This window comes from Oncorhynchus tshawytscha, linkage group LG11 (genome assembly GCF_018296145.1).
Source record: "Oncorhynchus tshawytscha isolate Ot180627B linkage group LG11, Otsh_v2.0, whole genome shotgun sequence".
Taxonomy (NCBI): Eukaryota; Metazoa; Chordata; class Actinopteri; order Salmoniformes; family Salmonidae; genus Oncorhynchus; species Oncorhynchus tshawytscha.
In genome coordinates this window covers 5,594,917-5,620,786 of record NC_056439.1, presented here as the reverse complement: position 1 = coordinate 5,620,786, position 25,870 = coordinate 5,594,917, and the positions used below count along the sequence as shown (strand labels likewise).

Below are 25,870 nucleotides of genomic sequence, written 5' to 3'. Positions count from 1 at the left end.
GGTGGAGATGGCAAACGTTTAATTCTTCCCAGTCTGATATTGACATGCAAGCGGTAGGTCACGTCTGAAATACTGTATTCTATTTTCATATTTACAATGTGTACGAGGTCATTATGTACATGTCCTGGTGTGTGTGTGTGTGTGTGTGTATCTCAGCAACAAACAAAAAAAATCCCTTTTTCAGAACCCTGTCTTTTAAAGATAATTTTGAAAAATACAAATAACTTCACAGATCTGCATTGTAAAGGGTTTAAACACCGTTTCCCATGCTTGTTCAATGAACCATAATTAATGAACGTGCACCTGTGGAACGGTCGTTAAGACAAACAGCTTACAGACAGTAGGCAATTGAGGTGACAGTTAGGCCTCTTTAGTGTCCTAAGTTTTCATTTCTACTGACTCTGAGAAACACCACAAGAAAGATGCCCAGTGTCCCTGCTCATCTGGGTGAACGTGCCTTAGGCATTCTGCAAGGAGACATGAGGACTGCAGATGTGGTCAGGGAAATAAATGTCAATGTCCATACAGTGAGACGCCTAAGACAGCACTACAGGAAGACAGGACGGACAGCTGATTGTCCTCCCAGTGGCAGGCCACGTGTAAAAACACCTGCACAGGATCGGTACATTCGAACATCCCACCTGCGGGACAGGTACAGGATGGCAACAACAACTGCCCGAGTTACACCAGGAACGCACACTTTTCATCAGTGCTCAGACTGTCCGCTACATGCTGAGAGAGGCTGGACTGAGGGCTTGTAGGCCTGTTGTAAGGCAGGTCGGATTTTTGTTTGTCGAAGGAACGAGTGTTACACCGAGGCCTGTACTCTGGAGCGGGATCGAGGTGGAGGGTCCATCATGGTCTGTGGCGGTGTGTCACAGCATCATCGGACTGAGCCTGTTGCCATTGCAGGCAATCTCAACGCTGTGCGTTACAGGCAAGACATCCTCCTCCCTCATGTGGTACCCTTCCTTCAGGCTCATCCTGACATGACCCTCCAACATGACAATGCCACCAGCCATACTGCTCGTTCTGTGCGTGATTTCCTGCAAGACAGGAATGTCAGTGTTCTGCCATGGCCAGCGACAAGCCCGGATCTCAATCCTATTGAGCACGTCTGGGACCTATTGGATCGGAGGGTGAGGGCTAGTGCCTTTCCCCCAGAAATGTCCGGGAACTTGCAGGTGCCTTGGTGGAAGAGTGGGGTAACATCTCACAGCAAGAACTGGCAAATCTGGTGCAGTCCATGAGGAGGAGATGCACTGCAGTACTTAATGCAGCTGGTGGCCACACCAGATACTGACTGTTACTTTTGATTTTGACCCCCCCTTTGTTCATGGACACATTCCATTTGTTAGTCAAATGTCTGTGGAACTTGTTCAGTTTATGTCTCAGTTGTTGAATCTTGTTATGTTCATACAAATATTTACACATTAATTTGCTGAAAATAAACGCAGTTGACAGTTAGGGCGTTTATTTTTTTGCAGAGAGAGCGATATCGCTCTATATACACACACACATATATATAGAGAGCGATATTTATCTTTGTATACAAAACACTAAGAACACCTGCTCTTTCCATGACAGACTGGACAGGTGAATCGAGGTGAAAGCTATGATCCCTTTTTGATGTCACCTGTTAAATCCACTTCAATCAGTAAAGATGAAGGGTAGGAGACAGGTTAAAGACTAAAAAAGTATTAAACTATTAAAAAAAACTATTAAAGAGTTTTATGCATTAAGACATAGATTGTGTATGTTTGCCATTCAGAGGGTGAATGGGCAAGACAAAAGATTGAAGTGCCTTTTGAATGGCGTATGGTAGTAGGTGCCTAGCGTGCAGGTTTGTGTCAAGAAATAAAACGCTGCTGGGTTTGTCACGCTCAGCAGTTTCCCGTGTGTATCAAGAATGGTCCACCACCCAAAGGACATCCAGCCAACTTGACACAGCTGGGAGAAACACTGGCGTCAACATGGGCCAGCATCCCTGTTGAACGCTTTCGACACCTTGCAGAGTTCCTTGTGCCTATCGTCAGGTACTTACATTTTATTGTATTTTTTTACATTATGATATATTTGATTTTCAAAATACCCCGTCTAAATACTGACATGCAAGCGACTAATCACAAATCTACAGCCATCAACATACTGTTGTCCTGCACATCTAATGTGCTTCCTTGTGTCTTTCGGCAGAATAAACACCAATCAACTGGGCTCGCTGGCTAGACAGTCCTTTCTTTAAAAACACTATGCAAGAGAGTTAAGAAGTACGATCACATATGTTACGCTGGTGCTGAAACCAGTCTTCTTGGCTTTGTTGGACAGCTGTAACACCGGGTTACAGTTTTTACTTAAATCTGCTTGAAAATCTATGGCAAGACCTGGTAATGGTTATGTAGCAATGATAAACAACCAACATGACAGAGTTTGAAGAATCTTTAAAATAATAAATGGGCAAATATTGCACAATAAAGGTGTGCAAAGCTCTTATGAGACTTACCCTTAACTCATAGCTTCAATCGCTGCCAAAGGTGTTTCTAATATTCAATCCAGGTGGTGAATATGTTTTTCTGCATTTATCCTCAAACCGACTACTTTTTTCCTCATTGTTAGACGATTTGATGTGTAATTGTTGTATAAAATGGTTAAATAGCACCTTAAACAGTATATAGCTATAAATAGTACACTGCATAATGAAACAAGCCCTAGTAAGGTAGTGTTGATGGTGGACTGACTGTATTATTTGGCAATAATAGACTGGTTTTACGCACTACTTTCTATTCCAGCTGGGAGAGAGCGCGAGGACGGCTCATGTCATGCAGGTTCAGGTAGCCTGTACAGGACAGTTGTATATTCAACTAAAATAAATTGGTAGCTGATTAGTATTCTGTTGTATTTCAAATTAATTTGACAATTTGCTATGTTTGAGTTTCCAACTTTAATTACTGAACAATTAATTACATTATTGCCATTCCTCAGCCAACAGTCTAAAAATGGCAGCCTTGCAACGCGGTGTATAGCTTCGCGAAATGTTAGGCTTAACCTGAAAAAATTACGACCAAATAGGCCTACCAATAAATATTTATTCATTAGCTAGCTGCATTGAATGCGCACCACTGCACTGAATACGGACACTCACACGGCAAGCGCAAGGACTGCGCTTGCTCTTGTTCATCTAGAGCTCTAGTAGTTGAGGGGTACCCCGGTTTTTAAAGGTTGTCACAGTTTGACTGTTAATGTTTGTACATGTTTGGTGAAATGACTGTTTAAGTGTATTGATTGACTTGGTGCCATACTGATTGGTTTATGTTTGCCTGCTATTGAATAGCTTATGTCATTTCTGAATGTCTATTTATTGAGAGCGGTGTTGGTTTATCACTGCCATTTGGCAGTGTGCATTTTGTTAGGTTATACTACGGGTATCTGAAAAGGGAATGAGGACACACCTTAGGTTATGTCATATTAGTTAGACTACAGACCACCCCTATTATTTCACATGAGGCCTATTTCACATGATATGCCTAAAAACTTAACCACTAGGCTAATAACTAAACACGTTTTACATTCGATTATTTAATTACCAACATGTTATTTCAATGTATCCCTTTGGAGCGCAACAAATTGAGTGACGAATGTGTTGATGTAACGGAAATATTGTCAAACTTCCTCTTTTAACAACCATCAGATTTGATTAAAAATCCATTTTAAAAAATAGTCATGCAAGCCAACATATTATATAGGCTTTCATTAAAAGTAATCAAAGTGATCGTGTCAGGTGAAAAATTATATCAACACGTTTTATCATTCACCGTGGCTGTCTGAAGCGTGCTATAAAGTTCATCGCTATCATGTGCAACAATGTCAATGAGCGCCATCACTATCTCTCCTTTGCGGCACTGCAAACTATCATGACGACCAGCTGAGATAAGACATTGGGCAAGTTTAATTTTGTTTAAGTGTGGGACCTTGTTTTTTAAAATTATCAAACCATTTAAGAGTGCCAAGTAATCAAATCAACTAACATGTTTGCTTTGTACTCATAGCAATCCCTCATTGCCCAATCAGAAAACATTTTGCAAACATTTATAATACTACAGACAATACAACAACAAAAACTGTGGGTGTTTGTGAAACAGATGTCTATGATTGGTTCAGATTTGGTCCGGTCCTGACCAACCAAATTTGGTCTTGTTTGGTGGCGAAGCTCATTAAAATAAGGCTGCGACTACGAATACAGAGATTTCGCCCCCGCCTCTTCCAGCGCCTATGGTAGGGAGGAGCAAAAACCCGTAGAGACAGGGCCCTCGGTCGAATGAGAATGACACATGCTGTAGCCTATCTCAGCCTCATATTTCTGAACAGTTGAAATGGGAAAGCCTGCGGCGATTTGAACGAACATTACCAAAAATATTGATTGAAGGCTATACAACTTTCTCTTTCTGTTATAAATGCTGTTGCACAAGCAGGATGCAGTCCCTACACATTGCACTGGACAAAAACAATCAGCGTTTTGTGTGATGTAGACAGGGGGTGTCAAACTAATTTTGCCCTGGGGGGCTGCATTCGATCTTCAACGAGGTCTGTCATATCATTGCGAGAGTTGCGGAAAAAATAACTAGCCAATGTTTGCAAATGATAATGAGAAATTAATCGCTATTTTGGCTGCCTGTATGTCTTGCTTGTGTTTTGAAATGCTTGCCTAAATATACTGTTACAACAGACAAAGTATTTATGATCATGTTTTTTTTGTGTAGGCTACAACATGAAAAAATAACATGAAATTGCGCTTTAGGCATGGAATGCATAATTTGAACATGTCGACCATATCTTCATTGTAGATTACAACATTAAGTTTCTCCACCACATCAATGAGGGGGAAGCGGAATCTACTTGCGCAATTTTAAAGAACAGCGCCACATGAGGCTGCTGAGGGGAGGACAGCTCATAATAGCTGTAGCGAATGGAATGGCATGGAAACCATTTATTCCGAAGTGTGAAAAGGGACATGGGATAAAGGAGTGTGTAATTTCAGTGGGATTTTTTTTGGGGGGGGGTTGCCCAAATGTCTGTTTATTGCTATGGTCATTAATTGTACCGCACAAATGGAATGGAAATCCCAGAAGATTGAATTGGTAGTAGCAACAGCAGATATTTTAGTGCAGGGGGTTTTGAGAGAAGGGCTTCCATCCAGGATCTGTTAGAGCTTTTTTTTGTGAACAAAATGTGCAATTCACACTCCGACCTGTGACAGGCAGTAATAAGCAACACAGCGTCTAGTCTGCCGGAAATTAATACAAAAAAAGTAAACGGTGAACAAGAACAGTTTCCAGGTTAGCGTTGTTATTTATGGATTTATTAACACTCTGGAACTGAAGATATGACTAATTTAACTGCACAATATCACACACTTACCACATGTAGTCTTTAGTTCGCATTGGAGACCAGACGTTGTCAATAGAAGTTATCTAGGGGACGATAGCTAGCTAGATACTGACGTTAGCAAGCTGCTAACAATGGCTAACTGTATTGTTTTTCACACTCAAATAGCCTCCATCATGGAGGTGCTAGCGAATGCAGCCGTGGCAGAGATCTGTAAAGTCGTAGACGACGACTATGCAGTGTTTCGTTTGGAAATAACTCAAACCCAAAAAGAAAACAGGACATTGCGGAAGAAACTACAGCTACTGGAACTGAAGGTGGCACGGGAGCGCGTCCTCGCCAGTCCCAGTAGTGTCAAGATCATCGACCGATACAGAGGAATGGCAAGAGGTACATTTAGCAAAGGCCGAGGCTGTAAATATATGTCAGTCGCCTCCTGCACATGTGTTCAGATGTGTGACATCATCTCTGAGAGGTCATCCCTTTACGGTCTCTATGCTGCCACCTACTGATATGTAAAATCAATCTCTCAGTGCAGCGCAGCTCATCTCTCAGGAAAAGTAGTGGTTTCGAAAGGAGTGGACATTTAGAAAGGAACCATATAAGAAGATGTGGGGTTTTTGAAAGGTGCAACTCAAGACTTCGTTTGGGTTATAGGACGTTAGTTGTGGTCTGCACTCTGCAGAGATGACAGCAAGGAATTTCAGTTATGCAAAGAAAATGTCTATTGTGAGCTGTCTTTGAACGTTACCTACAGGTAGCCATGTATGTAACTATGTTTTCGTAAATGTAAGTACTAGCTAACGTTAACTACCTTAACTTTTTTTACAATATTTGAAATATAATTGATATATCAAGTCATTGCGGTTCCAGCACTTGTCGAAATCCACTCTTCCCGAAACGCCCACTTTCTAAAGGGATGACTGCTCTGAGAGATGATGTAGCAACTGGACCCTATTGAGATGTGTTGCCAAGAATTGGGTCTTGGGCAGTTTTTGGATATTATGCAATAATTCCACTGATTACTTAGCTAGCTGTCTTGCTCAAAGACACTCATTGTAACCAGATTCTTGATTTACTGCACTTATTATTTACTCAATGAAAACAATGTAATGCATGGAATATAATACGTCAATCAATAAATAGTATATCAAGAAGTAATGAGAAGTGTTGCCTTACATCCTGGCCAATTCTAGACAGTGTCAATAGTGTACAATACAGCGTTGAACATTGACAGTAGCTAACCTAACCACCTCTTTCCCCCCAATCATTCTCTCAGGTGGACATCTCACTGGAGGCTACAGGAGCTTTGTGAAACCAGCGGGACACAATACATGGAGAGATGACCAACCAATCACTGTTGATGAGGGGAGTGGAACCTCAACCCAGCACATTATCATGATAGAGGTTAGTGTATTAGTGTTGCATAAAAAATGTGCTACTTTGTAAATCAAAGTATTTCAGAAAGGCTCCCCTCAGCTGTTCACTTGTTTACATGTACATCCTCATGTATCTGCCATAGGGGAGCTTGTAAGACTTACCTACAACATTGTTATACAATTGAACTCATGTACTGATAACCTCCTCTCTTTTTGTGTCAGTCTGCAGAGGCTGCAGGTCCTGGAGTCAAGCAGGAGAGGTCTGAAGGAGAGGAGGACCTACGGCACAGCAGAGACATTCGGACTGGAGCAGCTAACGAGCCCCCTGTAGCCATGGAGGACCCCACCACCCCCCCAGTGCAGCCCAGGACCCGACGCAGAATCACGGAGGTCAGTGGAACGCCGAACGCCGTCCTCAAGTCAGAGACAGACACCGATACTTTAACGGGGCTGGGGCAACTTGGCTGTCCTCTTGCTTCCCGCTCAGAGTATTTGCTTTATGGTAACACGAGCCAGAGGACGGTGAGGTCCCATCCGTATTCAAGTGACTTGTTACAGACTCAGAATGGCCCGTCCTGTTCATATGCTACAGAGACAGAGATGATACCTGGTGACATGCCTTTGGTCTTGGATACACAGACTAATTCAATGACAGGGGACTGGAACCAGTACAGTAGTAGTGCATACTCTGAAGGGTTCCAAGATAATAAAGGGGAGGGGCTGGTCGTAGATGAGGTGACTGTGAAAGTGGAGGGCGGTGCTCCTCTGACATGGAATGCAGACCAGACTCATTTAGGAGAAGGACACTCGCAGGGAAACACCAGTGACTTCTTAGACTACAGGGAAAGCTTAGAGACAAATCTAAATGTTGCGACCCACTCCCCTTTACTCGCGATCAGAGATCGCGACCCAGTGTCCACGTCGATAGCACCTTCCAATTCACACAGCCGCATCCTTTTCGATCAGGTATTGAACTCAAACAACAGGGCTAGAGCGCAGGCTCAGGGAGGGGGAGCAACATCAAACAACAGTAAAGAGAAACGGTTCCTCTGCATGTTCTGTAACAAAGGCTTCAGCTGCCCCCAGAAGGTGGAGATCCACCAGAGGGTCCACACAGGGGTGAAACCCTTCAGCTGTACACAGTGTCATATGCACTTCGCCAAGGCTGGCAACCTGAAGAGGCACCATATGGTCCACACAGGGGAGAAACCATTTAGCTGTAGCCAGTGTCACATGCGCTTCGCCCAGGCTGGTGACCTGAAGAGACACCAGAGGGTCCACACAGGGGAGAAACCCTTCAGCTGTACCCAGTGTCACATGCGTTTCACCCAGGCTGGTGACCTGAAGAGGCACCAGAGGGTCCACATGGGAGAGAGGCCGTTTGCCAGTACGCAGTGTGGGAAGAGGTTTTCAGAGAGGAGATACCTCAGGATACACCAGCAGAAAAAACATTCCACTAAATAACTTCTGACATTTAGATCAAACCCTGCGTTAAAGGAAAATATACATTTTCATTGTTGTAAGCAGAAAATATCCACAGATTCATTTAGAATAACAAGAGTAACAGATTTAAATGTTGAATATTCCTGGGTAGAATATTGCATCCAGACATTGTGTGGAACACCTTCCTAATATTGAGTTATACCCCATTTTTGCCCTCAGAACAGCCTCAATTCGTCAGGGAAATGACTCTACAAGGTGTCGAAAGCTTTCCACAGGGATGCTGGCCCATGTTGACTCCAATGCTTCCCACAGTTGTGTCAAGTTGGCTGGATGCCTTTTGGGTGGTGGAACATTCTTGATACACATGTAAACTGTTGAGTGAGAAAAACCCAGCGGCGTTGCAGTTGCACCTGGCACCTACTACCATACCCCACGCAACACTGTCTACACAGGTTGACTCACCTGCACCCGCTTTCTCCCGTTGTGCTATTAGCAAACCAACTGTTCTGGGGAACTGCAGTAAGCTTCATAATGTATAATGAAGAACGCAATCTGCTTTATCTCCTAACGTATTGCACAAGTTTACTTAATAGGATCGGACCCTTTTTTTCAATTTTTGCCTAAAATGACATAACCAAATCTAACTGCCTGTAGCTCAGGCCCTGACTTGATACCATTTGAAAGTAAACACTTTGAAGATTGTGTGAATGTGGAATTAATGTAAGATAATATAACACATTAGATCTAGTAAAAGATAATAATACAAACAAAAAACATGTTTGTTCCATCATGTTTGAAATGCAAGAGAAAGGCCATTTAGGATTCTGTGTAATTTAGATGTTGTCCACAAGATGGCAGCAGTGTGTGTGCAAAGTTTCAGACTGATCAGTTTATTAATTGTTTTATTTTATTTCACCCTTTTATTTAACCAAGTAGGCTAGTTGAGAACAAGTTCTCATTTGCAACTGCAACCTGGCCAAGATAAAGCAAAGCAGTTCGACACATACAACAACACAGAGTTACACATAGAATAAACAAACATACAATTAATAATACAGTAGAAAAATCTATATACAGCATGTGCAAATGAGGTAGGATAAGAGAGGTAAGGCAATAAATAGACAATGGTGGCAAAGTAATTACAATATAGCAATTACACACTGGAATGGTAGGATGTGCAGAAGATGAATGTGCAAGTTGAGATACTGGGGTGCAAAGGAGTAAGATAAATAAATAAATAGAGTATGGGGATGAGGTAGATTGGATGGGCTATTTACAGATGAGCTATGTATAGGTGCAGTGATCTGTGAGCTGCTCTGACAGCTGGTGCTTAAAGCTAGTGAGGGAGATATGAGTCTTTTGCAGTTCGTTCCAGTCATTGGCAGCAGAGAACTGGAAGGAGATTGTAGATGTTTAGTGTGAGTCTGGAAGGAGAGTTTACAGTCTAACCAGACACCTAGGTATTTGTAGTTGTCCACATATTCTAAGTCAGAACCGTCCAGAGTAGTGATGCTGGACGGGCGGGCAGGTGCGGGCAGCGAACAATTACACCATTTTGTATCAAGTCTGCCAGGAGTTTGCCCAAATGTGCCGAATTGGTCAATTTATACATTTTAAGTAGCTACAAGTATAAAAATGTATTGAAAAACAGCAAAGAAATAGTTAATACGGTATTGATTAACCATCCTGTGGCTATTTCCAAATACCCCAGTATACACGGTTTACTTCCCAAGCCTAGTTCCTAATGTTTTGTATACTTGGTGTATAAGCCTAAAAAGTCTGTTAGATATTGTGTTTGTACTGTGTAGTCTATAATGATGTTCACAAATGCCTAATTCATTACTTCCATTCAATACTTAATTTTTTTCCCAAGACACTTTTAATGAGCATATGAATGCAGATTTGTAGTTGACATGTATATTTGTGGTGTATTTAAAACTTGTTTGTTTATTAATAAACACAAAATGGTACTCTTCTAAGACTATCATTGAGGCTCTCTTTAATATACATCACATCTGATTTCACCCTATTCTGCAAACATCCAACAGCACTTTATAACCATTATACACTGACTAAATATACCCACACATACCCACACACTAACAAACACCTACTGTTCATGTCAAAATAGTTTTGTCAGGTTTGTCTGACTTTTGACTTATCATAGCTGACTCATATTTACCCACAACATCATATTTATGTCCACCATGATGGGTTTAACAACAATGAAATCATTCTCTAACTACAGTATAGGACTCGGATGTAGTGGGGATTGATAAACACTCCATGTTTAAAGTGTTTATGTGTGTGTGTGTGTGTGTGTGTGTGTGTGTGTGTGTGTGTGTGTGTGTACCTGAGGGAGTGTATGTCTGTGTAATCTGTATCACTTGTCTCTTCCAGGAGGAGGAGGGTCTGGAGGTGCTGCTGGTGAAGGAGGAGGGGTGTGAGGAGGGTCTGGGGAACCCTGAGGGGAACATGGTCATGGAGGACAACCAGCCTAAACCTCCTCCTGAACCCACAGAGGAACCAGCTGAGCAGCACAGGACCACACACAGTCTCACTGAGGTAAACCCACTGTGAACTACAGTCTGTTTGGTATTAGGCCTCTCAGAGTATAAGTGCTGATCTAGGATCAGTTTGTCTTTTAGATCATAATGAATAAGACTATATAGACAAGTGGGGACCTGATCCTCAATCAGCACTTCTACTCTGAGACTCTTTGTGGATACGGGCCCTTGGGCATCTCAGAAAAGGGCCTAGGAATCCAGTTCAAAGTTTTTTTTAAGACTAAAAAAACTCCCAGCTCAGAGTAGGTTTTAGGATGATGTAAAGACACTGTTCAGACAAACTCTGAGCCAGGAGTAAAATCAACTCATAAAAGTTTGTCAGCTGGTAATCTCGACAGTTGACGCTCATTGGCATTGTCTCAAATAATGGGGAATAACAAATCGCAATGAGGCATCGCCAGCTGTGAACTCTAGAGCAGTGATTCCAAAACTGGGGAGGCAGTGTAATTTGGAAATTCGTTTTTCTCTTGTCATGTCAGTCATTGCATACCTTAGAGAGCTATTTTGAACTTGTCAGAAATGTCCAGATCAACTAGTCCATGTCAGCTAACATTTTTTTAGCCCATAGATTTTTTGTAATGCTTGAGTTACTCAAATATTACGGGATGTTCCCCAATGCTGGAAGGGGGGCCTGAGTGAAAAAGTTTGGGAACCCCTGCTCTGTAGCACGCTTTAGACAACCACAATGAATGTGACTGTGAATGTTGCAATAGTAAATCGTTTCATATCATTTGTCACCTGACACAATCACTTTGCCTAGTCTTAATTATTGCCTATATAATATGTTGGCATGCATACCCTTTTTTAAAAAAAATTTTTTTTAACCAATTATGATGGTTGTTGAAAGCAAAATGTTGCTGTTATGTCAACACACTCGTCACTCCTTTTTAACAACTATATCGCTTTGGCACAGTAGGCATCAAGTCACTTGTCAATAATGTTGCAAGCAACATTTTACTAAAGGTCGATTAATTTTCATCGCTACAAAGGGATAGCTTGGCATAACGTGTAGGAAATTCAATAATTAAAGAAAAACATGTTTATACATTTTTTTTGCCTAGTGGTTATAAGTATTTAGACATATGTGAAATGGGCCTCATGAAATCTTTATCAAAAGTGCAAGATATAATGTTGCATGTAGGTCTATATTATTTATGGATTGATCATATAGAAATATCAAAACATTATTTGAACAACTCTAAAGCATGTGCAAGTGGCACAGGAACCACTGACTCGCTGCATATTTACCCATAAGAGTAGGAGTATTCTCAGCACTTACGACCAATTTCCTACTCTGAGATGCTTTGTGGATACGGGCCCAGGTCTTGATAAATTTTGTCTTTAGTGTGGGACCATGTCTTTGAATTATCAAACCATTGAAGAGTGTCAAGTAATCAAATTAACTAACATGTTTGCATAATACTCATAGAAATCTCTCATTGCCCAATCAGAAGATGTTCCATAGCAGGGTGCTCATATCAGATTTCTTGATCCAGCATCCTCTCCCTCTGTATCTCTTACAGTCAGTAGACATGGAGGATGGGAAGCCTCATCTGCTGCTGGTCAAAGAGGAGAAAGTAGAAGACAGACCAGAGAGCATTGACCTGCTGAGTGGACTAAAGATGGGGGAGCAAGGTAAGGGAGAAATACATATAGCCTACATACAGTAATAGATCTTCAATGGGACTATTTTTTTATTTTCTTCATTCATAAAATGAAATCAATACAACTTATGTTTACATACAAAACACACACCTTATAATGTATGCACGTGTAGAGTCTTCTCTGCCATGTTTGTGAAGTCTATTTTCTAACCTCTTCCTGAAGGTGGTTGGCTGGAGGCTAACAGAGCAGACTGGGTGGCCATCTTGGATTCCCAGACCCAGACGGGTGCAGCTAAGAGCACAGGGGACAAGGTCACTGAGCAGGCCAGGACCAGAGGGGACAGCATCAACTTTGGGATGGGGAACAACACTGTTAAGCACAACCAGAAACAGACAGTCGATCACAAAACAACAACCGAACTTAGTCTCCATGACAACAGACTGGCTGAGACAAGGGCGGGGCGTAGATTAGGTCTGCGGGGACAGGGACGTCCGTCCTGCTCCTATAGTTGTGATTCAGAGAGACTGATGGGGCCTCAGGTTAACCCCCTAACAGGTGCTGCCTTCAGCCTGCCTTCTATAGGATCTATCAACTGGAACATGGACCCTGCGACAACACAGACACTCCCTGGCCTTCATCCTCCTCACACTCTCCTAATGTTAAACCAGACCTCAGACAATGCCAGTGCCTCAACACTAAATGGCTACACAAGCCCATTGACAAATGACAGTAGTAGAGATGGAATCAGTAAAGGTGGCAGCGCCAAAGAGAAGCGATTCCCGTGTTCATTCTGTGGGAAAGCCTTCAGTTTCCCCAAACAGGTGAAGATCCACCAGAGGATGCATACGGGGGAGAAACCGTTTGTCTGCCCCCTATGCCGGGCCAGTTTCTCCCACCCCTCCAACCTGAAGCGGCACCAGAGGGTCCACACAGGGGTGAAACCCTTCAGCTGTACCCAGTGTCACATGCGCTTCACGCAGGCTGGCCACCTGAAGAGGCACCAGAGGGTCCACACGGGGGAGAAACCATACAGCTGCCCCCAGTGTGAGAAGAGGTTCTCCCACCAGCACCATCTGAAGATGCACCTGAAGATCCACACAGGAGAGAGGCCGTTCGCCTGTACGTTACCTCAGGATACACCAGCAGAAAATGCACACAGCCTTGTATAGATTGTAGTGATATGTAGTATTAGCTAGTATAGTGTACAGTGACATGTAATGTAGTACTAGTTAGTTTGTAGTTAATTCTGTTGGTTTTGGATGTAGTGGGGAACTGGATGAGGTGAACTGAGGAAAGAATGAGTATGATGAGACAGAGTAGATGATATGGTGATGATGGTGTCTGTAAAAATGCTTCAATGATAAATTGATAACCTTGTCTTTTTGTATGATGCTGGTGTTTTATAATGAGGAAATTATAGTACCTTAATTCATGTTTACTTGACATAAAGTAGTGAAGATGTGCGTACTGTAATGTTGAACCTTTTCCAAAGCGAGGGAACCAGATTTACAGAAAAAGGTAAAGTGTTACCATAATGAGAAAAGTTATTCTACTTGTCACATATATCATTTGTGCAATGTGTGTGACCATTTAAAAAACATTAATTACAAAATAGACTCTGCTGACTGACTGACTTGGTTATTTTTTTATCATTGCAGGGACTGAGTTGCCCTTAGCTCAGTCAAACCAAAACATTATACTTAATTCTTGAATCAACATATATGGAATTTTTTTATGAACTCCAATGACTCCATGTTGTTAGGTACTTCAATCACAGTGTTAAAGATGGGCTTGACTGTGATTAACATTTTATAATATAATTTCATGTTTCTGTAAGTACAGCAAATAGTTTCTTAGAAAACCTTTATGCTTTTCTGTTGAATTTGGTGAATATCTATATAATAATAAAATATATATATAATCAAATGTATTTATATAGCCCTTCTTACATCAGCTCATATCTCAAAGTGCTGTACAGAAACCCAGCCTAAAACCCCAAACAGCAAGCAATGCAGGTGTTGAAGCACGTTGGCTAGGAAAAACTCCCTAGAAAGGCCAAAACCTAGGAAGAAACCTAGAGAGGAACCAGGCTATGAGGGGTGGCCAGTCCTCTTCTGGCTGTGCCGGGTGGAGATTATAACAGAACATGGCCAAGATGTTCAAATGTTCATAAATGACCAGCATGGTCAAATAATAGGTCTGGGACAGGTAGCACGTCCGGATTCCATAGCAGCAGGCAGAACAGTTGAAACTGGAGCAGCAGCACGGCCAGGTGGACTGGGGACAGCAAGGAGTCATCATGCCAGGTAGTCCTGAGGCATGGTCCTAAGGCTCAGGTCCTCTGAAAGAAAGAGAGAATTAGAGAGAGCATACTTAAATTCACACAGGACACCGGATAAGACAGGAGAAGTACTCCAGATATAACAAACTGACCCTAGCCCCCCGACACAAACTACTGCAGCATAAATACTGGAGGCTGAGACAGGAGGGGTCAGGAGACACTGTGGCCCCATCTGATGATACCCCCGGACAGGGCCAAACAGGAAGGATATAACCCCACACCACTAGAGGGATATCTTCAACCACCAACTTACCATCCTGAGACAAGGCCGAGTATAGCCCACAAAGATCTCCGCCACGGCACAACCCAAGGGGGGGCGCCAACCCAGACAGGAAGATCACATCAGTGACTCAAGTGACGCACCACTCCTAGGGACGGCATGAAAGAGCACCAGTAAGCCAGTGACTCAGCCCCTGTCATAGGGTTAGAGGCAGAGAATCCCAGTGGAAAGAGGGGAACCGGCCAGGCAGAGACAGCAAGGGCGGTTCGTTGCTCCAGAGCCTTTCCGTTCACCTTCACACTCCTGGGCCAGACTAGACTCAATCATATTACCCACTGAAGAGATGAGTCTTCAGTAAAGACTTAAAGGTTGAGACCGAGTTTGCGTCTCTCACATGGGTAGGCAGACCCTTCCATAAAAATGGAGCTCTATAGGAGAAAGCCCTGCCTCCAGCTGACAATTAGGAGGCCTGCGTCTTGTGACCGTAGCGTACGTGTAGGTATGTACGGCAGGACCAAATCAGAGAGATAGGTAGGAGCAAGCCCATGTAATGCTTTGTAGGTTAGCAGTAAAACCTTGAAATCAGCCCTTGCCATGACAGGAAGCCAGTGTAGGGAGGCTAGCACTGGAGTAATATGATAACATTTTTTGGTTCTAGTCAGGATTCTGGCAGCCGTATTTAGCACTAACTGAAGTTTATTTTGCATCATTTTTGGACAGAAAGTTTCTGATTTTTGCAATGATGGAAAAGAGCTGTCCTTGAAACAGTCTTGATATGTTCGTCAAAAGAGAGATCAGGGTCCAGAGTAACGCCGAGGTCCTTCAGTTATATTTTTTTGACTACTGTACAACCATTAAGATTAATTGTCAGATTCAACAGAAGATCTCTTTGTTTCTTGGGACCTAGAACTAGCATCTCTGTTTTGTCCGAGTTTTAAAGTAGAAAGTTTGCAGCCATCCACTTCCTTATGTCTGAAACACAGGCTTTAGCGAGGGCAATTTTGGGGCTTCACCATGTTTCATTGAAATGTACAGCTGTGTGTCATCCGCATAGCAGTGAAAGTTAACATGATGTTTTCGAATGACATCCCCAAGAGGTAAAATATATAGTGAAAACAATAGTGGTCCTAAAACTGAACCTTGAGGAACACCGAAATTTACAGTTGATTTGTCAGAGGACAAACCATTCACAGAGACAAACTGATATCTTTCCGACAGATAAGATCTAAACCATGCCAGAACTTTTCCGTGTTGACCAATTTGGGTTTCCAATCTCTCCAAAAGAATGTGGTGATCGATGGTATCAAAAGCAGCACTAAGGTCTAGGAGCATGAGGACAGATGCAGAGCCTCGGTCTGATGCCATTAAAAGGTCATTTACCACCATCACAAGTGCAGTTTCAGTACTATGATGGGGTCTAAAACCAGACTGAAGCATTTCGTATACATTGTTTGTCTTCAGGAAGGCAGTGAGTTGCTGCTTAACAGCCTTTTCTAAAACTTTTGAGAGGAATGGAAGATTCGAAATAGGCTGATAGTTTTTTTATATTTTCCGTGTCAAGGTTTGGCTTTTTCAAGAGAGGCTTTACTACTGTCACTTTTAGTGAGTTTGGTACACATCCGGTGGATAGAGAGCCCTTCATTATGTTCAATATAGGAGGGCCAAGCACAGGAAGCAGCTCTTTCAGTAGTTTAGTTGGAATAGGGTCCAGTATGCAGCTTGAAGGTTAGAGGCCATGATTATTTTCATCATTGTGTCAAGAGATATAGTACTAAAACACTTGAGTGTCTCTCTTGATCCTAGGTCCTGGCAGAGTTGTGCAGACTCAGAACAACTGAGCTTTGAAGGAATATGCAGATTTAAAGAGGAGTCTGTAATTTGCTTTCTAATAATCATGATCTTTTCCTCAAAGAAGTTCATGAATTTATTACTGCTGAACTGAGAGCCATCCTCACTTGGGGAATGCTGCTTTTTAGTTAGCTTTGCGACAGTATCAAAAATAAATTTAGGATTGTTCTTATTTTCCTCAATTAAGTTGGAAAAATAGGATGATCGAGCAGCAGTAAGGGCTCTTCGATACTGCACGGTACTGTCTTTCCAAGCTAGTCGGAAGACTTCCAGTTTGGTGTGGCTCCATTTCCGTTCCATTTTTCTGGAAGTTTGCTTCAGAGCTCTGGTATTCTAGGGTATCTAGGGTATTGCGCAAGGTTAAATTGAGTTCGTCAGTTAGGTGGTTAACTGATTTTTGTCCTCTGACGTCCTTGGGTAGGCAGAGGGAGTCTGAAAGGGCATCAAGGAATCTTTGTGTTGCCTGTGAATTTATAGCACGACATTTGATGCTCCTTGGTTGGGGTCTGAGCAGATTATTTGTTGCAATTGCAAACATAATAAAATGGTGGCCGATAGTCCAGGATTATGAGGAAAAACATTAAGATCTACAACATTTATTCCATGGGACAAAACTAGGTCCAGAGTATGACTGTGACAGTGAGTAGGTCCAGAGACATGTTGGACAAAACCCACTGAGTCGATGATGGCTCCGAAAGCCTTTTGGAGTGGGTCTGTGGACTTTTCCATGTGAATATTAAAGTCACAAAAAATTTGAATATTATCTGCTATGACTACAAGGTCCGATAGGAATTCAGGGAACTCAATGAGGAACGCTGTATATGGCCCAGGAGGCCTGTAAACAGTAGCTATAAAAAGTGATTGAATTAAGGATTAAGATGCAAAGATGTCTGCAGAAAGAATGGGGTGTCAGCTATGACATGACACCTTGAGAACATCTATTTGGGTAATTGAACTACAATAATCGAAGTTGATTTACATCCGCTAACAGAATTACGGTAACGGAATTGCGTTATGGGTCCCCTATCTGTACTGTACAGAAATGCATAATTATGGATTTGAATGTTCATGGTGATGAATTCTGAATTAGGTACACACAGGTAGAAATATGCGATATCCACCTTTGCATATTTGGGTATTAATCTACACACGGGCTATTATTCTAAAGCACTCGACCCCCCCAAACAAGACCACAGTTGGTCCGAACCAGACAAAATCTAAACCTATCATGTACAGTTGAAGTTGGAAGTTTACATACACTTAGGTTGGAGTCATTAAAACTTGTTTTTCAACCACTCCACAAATTTCTTGTTAACGAACTATAGTTTTGGCAAGTCGGTTAGGACATCTACTTTGTGCATGACACAAGTCATTTTTCCAACAATTGTTTACAGACAGATTTTTTCACTTATAATTCACTGTATCACAATTCCAGTGGGTCAGAAGTGTACATACACTAAGTTGACTGTGCCTTTAAACAGCTTGGGAAATTCTAGAAAATGATGTCATGGCTTTAGAAGCTTCTGATAGGCTAATTGACATAATTTGAGTCAATTGGAGGTGTACCTGTGGATGTATTTCAAGGCCTACCTTTGAACCCAGTGCCTCTTCGCTTGACATCATGGGAAAATCAAAAGGAATCAGCCAAGACCTCAGAAAAACAATTGTAGACCTCCACAAGTCTGGTTCATCCTTGGAAGCAATTTCCAAATGCCTGAAGGTACAACATTTATCTGTACAGGCAATAGTACGCAAGTATAAACACCATGGGACCACGCAGCCGTCATACCACTCAGGAAGGAGAGAGATGAACGTACTTTGGTGCGAAAAGTGCAAATTAATCCCAGAACAACAGCAAAGGACCTTGTGAAGATGCTGGAGGAAACAGGTACAAAAGTATCTATATCCACAGTAAAAACGAGTCCTATATCGACATAACCTGAAAGGCCGCTCAGCAAGGAAGAAGCCACTGCCTCAAAACCGCCATAAAAAAAGACAGACTACAGTTTGCAACTGCACATGGGGACAAAGACCGTACTTTTTGGAGAAATGTCCTCCAGTCTGATGAAACAAAAATAGAACTGTTTGGCCATAATGACTATCGTTATGTTCAGAAGAAAAAGGGGGAGGCTTGCAAGCCGAAGAACACCATCCCAACCGTGAAGCACGGAGTTGGCAGCATCATGTTGTGGGGGTGCTTTGCTGCAGGAGGGCCTGGTGCACTTCACAAAATAGATGGCTCCATGAGGCAGGAAAATTATGTGGATATATTGAAACAACATCTCAAGACATCAGTCAGGAAGTTAAAGCTTGGTCGCAAATGGGTCTTCTAAATGGACAATGACCGCAAGCATACTTCCAAAGTTGTGGCAAAATGGCTTAAGGACAACAAAGTCAAGGTATTGGAGTGGCCGTCACAAAGGCCTGACCTCAATTCTATAGAAAATTTGTGTGCAGAACTGAAAAAGCGTGTGCGAGCAAGGTCTACAAACCTCACTCAGTTACACCAGCTCTATTGTGGGAAGCTTGTGAAAGGCTACCCAAAACGTTTGACCCAAGTTAAACAATTTATAGGCAATGCTACCTACCAAATACTAATTGAGTGTATGTAAACTTCTGACCCACTGGGAATGTGATGAAAGAAATAAAAGCTGAAATTCTCATTCTCTCTACTATTTTTCTGACATTTAACATTCTTTAAATAAAGTGGTGATCCTAACTGACCTAAGACAGGGAATGTTTACTAGGATAAAATGTCAGGTATTGTGAAAAACTTAGTTTAAATGTAGTTGGCTAAGGTGTATGTAAACTTCTGACTTCAACTGTACATCGACGTTTCACAAGTTTGGACATCACAGTAGAGTTCAGTGGAAAGTATTCAGACCCCTTGACTTTTTCCACATTTTGTTACGTTACAGCCTTATTCTAAAATGTATTAAATAAAATATTTTCCTCATCAATCTACACACCCCATAATGACAAAGCAAAAACATGTTTTTAGAAATGTTTGCAAATGCGGGGGCTCCCAAATGGCGCAGATTCTGGGTTCGAGTCCAGGCTCTTACGCAGCCAGCCGCGACCGGAAGTCCCATCGGGCGGTGCAAAAACCAAGCAATGAGGTCGAAGGAATTGTCCGTAGAGCTCTTAGACAGGATTGTGTCGAGGCACAGATCTGGGGAAGGGTACCAAAAAATGTCTGCAGCATTGAAGGTCCCCAAGAACACAGTGGCCTCCATCATTCTTAAATGGAAGAAATGTAGAACCACCAACATTCTTCCTAGAGCTGGCCGCCCGGCCAAACTGAGCAATTGGGGGAGAAGGGCCTCGGTCAGGAAGGTGACCATGGTCACTGTGGCAGAACTCCAGAGTTCCTCTGTGGAGATTGGAGAACCTTCCAGAAAGACAAAAATTTCTGCAGCACTCCACCGACCAGGCATTAAATATAGAATAGCCCGACGGAAGCCACTCCTCAGTAAAAGGCATACGACAAACCGCTTGGAGTTTGCCAAAAGGCACCTAAAGGACTCTCAGACCATGAGAAACAAGATTCTCTGTTTTGATGAAACCAAGATTGAACTATTTGGCATGAATGCCAAGCGTCATGTCTGGAGGAAACATGGCACCATCCCTCTGGTGAAGCATGTTGGTAGCAGCATCATGCTGTGGGATGTTTTTCAGCGGCAGGGACTGAGAAACTATTCAGGATCGAGGGAAAGATGAACGGAACGAAATAAGAGAGATCCTTGATGAAAACCTGCTCCAGAACATTCAGGACTTCAGACTGGGGCAAATGTTTACTTTCCAACAGGACAACGACCCCAAGTACACAGCCAAGACAATGCACGAGTGGCTTCCGGACAAGTCTGTGAATGTCCTTGAGTGGCCCAGCCAGAGCCCGGACTTGAACCCAATTGGACATCTCTGAAAAGACCTGAAAATAGCTGTGCAGTGACGCTCCTCATCCAACCTGACAGAGCTTGAAAGGATCTGCAGATAAGAATGGGAGAAACACCCATTGGGAGAAACTCCAATTCTATCTCGGGGATCTACAGACAGTACCTTGGACTTCATAGTATAGTTTTTGCTCTGAGATGCACTGCCATCTGCGGGGTCAACTGTGCGACCTTTATATAGACAGGTGTGTTTCTTTCTAAATCATGTCCAAACAATTGAATTGGCTACAGGAGGACTCCAATTGAGTTGTAGTGACATCTCAAGGATGCTGAAATGTACAGTGTCTTCAGGAGTATCAACAAAGGGGTGTGGATACGTATGTATGTGAATTAGATAATTCTGTATTTCAATTTGAAGGCAAGGCACTGTATGTCGGGACCGGTTTGTTACTGGTCACCCATTCTAAAACTGACTGCAACTCCATGCTTAGGGTCACCTGGTTTAGGGTTGCAGTGATTTCACTAGCTGTGGTTGCTGACACATATAGGGTTGAATCATCAAAGGCTGCACTGAAATGTAACAGTATAGCTCTCACAATCTTCTTATTATCAATTTATTTTAACCAATCATCAGTCATTTGTGTCAGTAGTACATGTTGAGTGCCCTTCTCTTTAAGAATTCTGAAAGTCTATATTGGTCAAACACCATTTTTCCCAAGTTTGCTAAGAACTGGCAGCAAGCCGATAGGACGGCTGTTAAAACCAGTAAAGGTCACCTTACCATTCTTGGGTAGCAGAATGACTTTGGCCTACCTCCAGGCCCGAGGACAAATATTGATCAATAACAATACTTTTTTCCACCTCTCTCACAGTAACAAAATTCAAACTTAAAATGCTTTTTTCATTACTTGTTTTTCTAATGCATGAATACGATGGTTTTCTGTTCGTTCTTGGCATTTCCTGCCTAAGTTTGCCCACTTTGCCAATGAAGTAATCATTCAAATGGTTGGTTATTCATCACAAAAGCATTTGATGTTGCCAATCTTGTCAAGGATTTCCTCCTCTTCATCTGAAGAGGAGAGGCGAGAAGGATCGGAGGACCAATATGCGGCGTGGTAAGTGTCCATGATTCTTTTAATATGTAAATGTACACATGAACACTACAAAACAATAAACATGGAACGTGTGAAACCCTAAACAGTCCTATCTGGTGCAAAGACAGAGACAGGAACAAACACCCACAAACACACAGTGAAACCCAGGCTACCTAAGTATGATTCTCAATCAGAGACAACTAATGACACCTGCCTCTGATTGAGAACCATACTAGGCCGAAACATAGAAATACCCAAATTATAGAAAAACAAACATAGACTGCCCACCCAACTCACGCCCTGACCATACTAAATAAATACAAAACAAAGGAAATAAAGGTCAGAACGTGACAAATCTGACTTGAGGAAAGATGTAGTTGAATTTGTATTTCTGCCCATAATTTAATTTAAAGTACTCAAGTTTGTTTTCTATAATTCTTTATATCATTGATCTTGGCTTCATAATAAAGTTTCTTCTTCTTTTTGTCACATAATTTCTCCATTTGCAGTCAGCCAGTCAGATGTGCAGCCAGACATATTGGCCACTCCTTTTAACCCCTATCTCTTTCATCCATACACTTTTTAAATTCCTCATCAACCCATGGAGCCTTAACAGTTTGAACAGTCAGTTTCTTAACTGCTGCATGTGTGTTAATAATTGGAAGAAGCAATTTCATAAATTCATCAAATGCAGCATCTGGGTGCTTCTTACAAATATTTGTGTATGATCTTCTACATTATTTTAGGCCCAGCTTTTGGAAACTTGTCTTTCCTTGATATAGCCACTATATTGTGTGCATCCAATGGATACGGATATAGCTTTAGAATATAGATCTACAGTATTAGTACAAATGTGATAATTACATGAGGACTACACAGTTCCTGTGGTGTTTGTAAACACCGTGGTAGGTTGATTAATAACCTGAACCAGATTACAGGCACTGGTTACAGAGAAGCTTCCTCTTGATGAAAACCAGTCAACATTCAGGTCCCCAAGGAAGTAGCCCTCTCTGTTTACATCACAAGGTATCAAGCATTTCACCACATTATCTAGATACTGACTGTTAGTACTTGGTGGCCTATAACAACACCCTAAAATAATAAGTTATTTTGTTTGACCAGCAATCAAAGCCTTTGCATATAACTATTTTTTTAGTATATAAAATGGTTTAAATCTGTATATATGCCTACATTTCCCAAAAATATAGACTCTTACCTTTCATTTGGCACCTGATTTGGCATGATCCTATGATTTTCACGTGTTGGTGTTGTCGTATCTTTGGCTATGCCGGATTAAGTGATATGACATGCTATTCTATAAAATCCTTTCTCCGTAATTAATATTACCTGATTGAGCTAATCATGTAAATGTAATTAACTAGAGAGTCGGGGCACCACAAAATAATATTTATAGAGCTGTTATCTTCCGAATAAACTTTTAAAGACCTAGTCATATTTTACATCAATAGCAGTCAATATTAATCGTCACCTTAATTCAGTCTCATCTGAAAGTTGTAAATTCTTGCTTATCTTCGCAAACCCTGGCTAACAAGTTGAATCAGGAATACAAAAATGGGTTTAATTATTTATTTACTAAATACCTAACTAATGACACAGAATTACATATACAAAGAATGAATTATACCTTGATTACAAATTACGTCATAAAGGAAAACGTCCCTAGCGGGCGGAACAGAAATGACAGCTGGTTACACAAAAGAAAAGGGGCTGGGTTTGAGTGAAAGAGCGGGAAGACTGAGGGACAAAGGGAGAAGCTGTGCTATCGTAAATACAGTATCTTATGCATTCTAAATTACTGCCCATTTGGAAAAGGAAAATGCAATAAATATTTTCTCTGCGCTGCGCTTCGGTAGGTTGGTGGTAGAAGGAAGGCCGTGTTGCCAAACCGAGTCCTTTGAAGAATGTCTCTGGTGGTCAATTGAATACATTGTAGTAAAGTCGTTGTGTGGTAGATGGGATACTCTGTCTGTTCTTTCCTAGCCCGCGTTTGCAGCTGCTGTGGCTAACTCAACGGCTAGGAGGTATCACTTCTGTAATGAATAAGAGTTCAAAGTTCATACCATTCGCAACCAAAGCTCACGCTGAGGTTGGCTTAGTTCTGTAGTTGACATGTTAGTCCTTTTAACGCAGAGGCTGCAGACCTCAGGTACTTGGAACAGAAGGTTACATTTTCGTCAAGGCTTTATATAGTGGAGTGAGAAGGGTGTGTTTGAAAAGTTTTATAACCCATGTCTCTTCACAGGGGCGGGCCACTCAAATCTCTCATTTGGAAGCTAAAATTACATTTAATCTTTTCATTAATAATTTTATATTCAAACATTTAAATTGAACAACAATTCCATGTGAATCCGATAACTCTCTGATGTGTAGACTTTCCACGGTAGAGTTTGTCATTCTATCATCAATGATTATGTCTCAGATGACAACCGAACTGACATCATATTTATTAAGTACCACCGCATATGTTCAATTGGTCGGATTACCAGAATATAGTTAATTTCCCCCCACCTTCTGATGTTCCCAGAATCTCTATGTTAACCAAGGGGTTTTCAAATGTCACATCAGTAGGGTAGAGAGATGAAAAAGGGGGGAAGAGGTATTTATGACTGTCATAAACCTAACCCCAGGCAAATGTCATGTCAGTTCTCATGGATCCTTTTACATGAAAATGGCCATTTGTTATGACAGTCTGCAGTCCATGCTGGGGGAGAGACTCTAAAGCGGCTGGTCACAAACCCTGACCCTGGATCAGAAGCCATTGCTCTTCCTTCCTGAGTCAGAACCAGGACCAAACTGCAAGGGACAGAGACTCCACCATTGCACAAAACACAACCAGTGGACAGGTGGACTGAACAACTTCGGTCCTGGTGGTCATCAGTGAGACAGAGGCTCCAGTCAGGGATCCAGTCTGCAGCCCAGACCATTCTCTTCAGGCTCAGTGCAGGGATGGAGCCGGACCTGGGGCTGATAGAGATAGACCCTCCTGTTCCTATGATACAAACACCAGAGTATCCATGATGAACTGAGCAGGTCACCCTGAGCTTCAGCCTTCACAGAGAGTTGTGGGAGACCCCCCTGGTGGTAGTCTAATAGGAAGTCTGTCTTCTCTTTCAGGATATCGTCTAATGCCTAGTGAATGGGTTCATAGAAGGTCTAGGCCTTCCTCAGTTACCTCATGGTTACCCCACCAATACAGGATGGGTGTTCAACACGAGGTATCTAGCCTATAACACAGCACACAATCCCAACAACACCCAAACAATGGCTCGAGGTCAAGGAGGGAGCTCAAAGACTAACCACATGTGGGTGGTTGCTTCTGTTTCTACCTCTAGTGTCATTGGGTCACAACGTGAGAGGTCGAGCATTAGGACGGACGCTGACAAGCTGTACGCCTGCCCCACTTTTGGGAACTGCTTCACTGAGGCAAACTATGTGAAGAGGCACCAGATCGTTCTCACCAAGGAGAGGCCCTTCAAGTGTAAACTATGTTACAAGAGCTTCTTCTTCCTGAGTAACCTTACCAGACATAGGAGTGTCCACAATGGGGAGAAATCGTAGCACTGTAGCACTTGAGATGTACGCAGGGGTTATCTCTGCACCATTCTTTAGCTGACCTATATGGTTGTCATGTGAAGTGTCTTGGGGTAAGAGTTTTTTTTGGATGACTAAGTGCCTCAGTTGAGCATCTGGGTATGCTCACATTCTCACATGACTTGTTGTTTGGTGTGCTGGCATTAAAGTGTAACACTACATTTCCCCCTCTGAGTTTGGATTTTCTTGTGTTCTAATCATAACAATATAATGTTGAGGAAAGCCAGTGTGTCTATGTATGCGGAAGACTCAACACTATACACGTCAGCTACTACAGAGACTGCAATGACTGCAACACTTAACAAAGAGGTACAGTTAGTTTCAGAATGGGTGGCAAGTAATAAGTTAGTCCTAAATATTTCAAAAACTAAACTGCTTGGAGTAACACTGTCATGGTCAAAACATATTGATACAACAGTAGCTAAGATGGGGAGAAGTCTGTCCATAATAAAGCGCTACTCTGCCTTCTGAACAGCACTATCAACAAGG

At 42.1% G+C, this 25,870-nt stretch overlaps 3 protein-coding genes across 4 annotated transcripts in view; 2 read left to right on the top strand and 1 right to left on the bottom strand.

Moving 5' to 3' along the window:
- Positions 1-25,870, bottom strand: part of LOC112232358 (zinc finger protein 473 homolog) — a 282,634-nt gene that overhangs the window by 105,562 nt on the left and 151,202 nt on the right. The gene's annotated exons all lie outside the window — the stretch shown is intronic.
- Positions 5,514-25,870, top strand: part of LOC112232352 (zinc finger protein 777-like) — a 125,735-nt gene continuing 105,378 nt past the window's right edge. The window contains exons 1-4 of the mRNA XM_042330479.1: positions 5,514-5,769; positions 6,659-6,786; positions 6,981-7,148; positions 10,602-10,766. Coding sequence (XP_042186413.1) covers positions 5,514-5,769; positions 6,659-6,786; positions 6,981-7,148; positions 10,602-10,766 — 717 coding nt within the window. The remainder of the gene's footprint in view (positions 5,770-6,658; positions 6,787-6,980; positions 7,149-10,601; positions 10,767-25,870) is intronic.
- On the top strand, positions 12,368-13,985 carry LOC121847804 (zinc finger protein 227-like). The gene is made up of 2 exons (XM_042330575.1): positions 12,368-12,403; positions 12,596-13,985. Exons 1-2 carry the CDS (start codon positions 12,391-12,393, stop codon positions 13,540-13,542), a joined length of 960 nt encoding a protein of 319 aa, XP_042186509.1. The 5' UTR covers positions 12,368-12,390; the 3' UTR covers positions 13,543-13,985.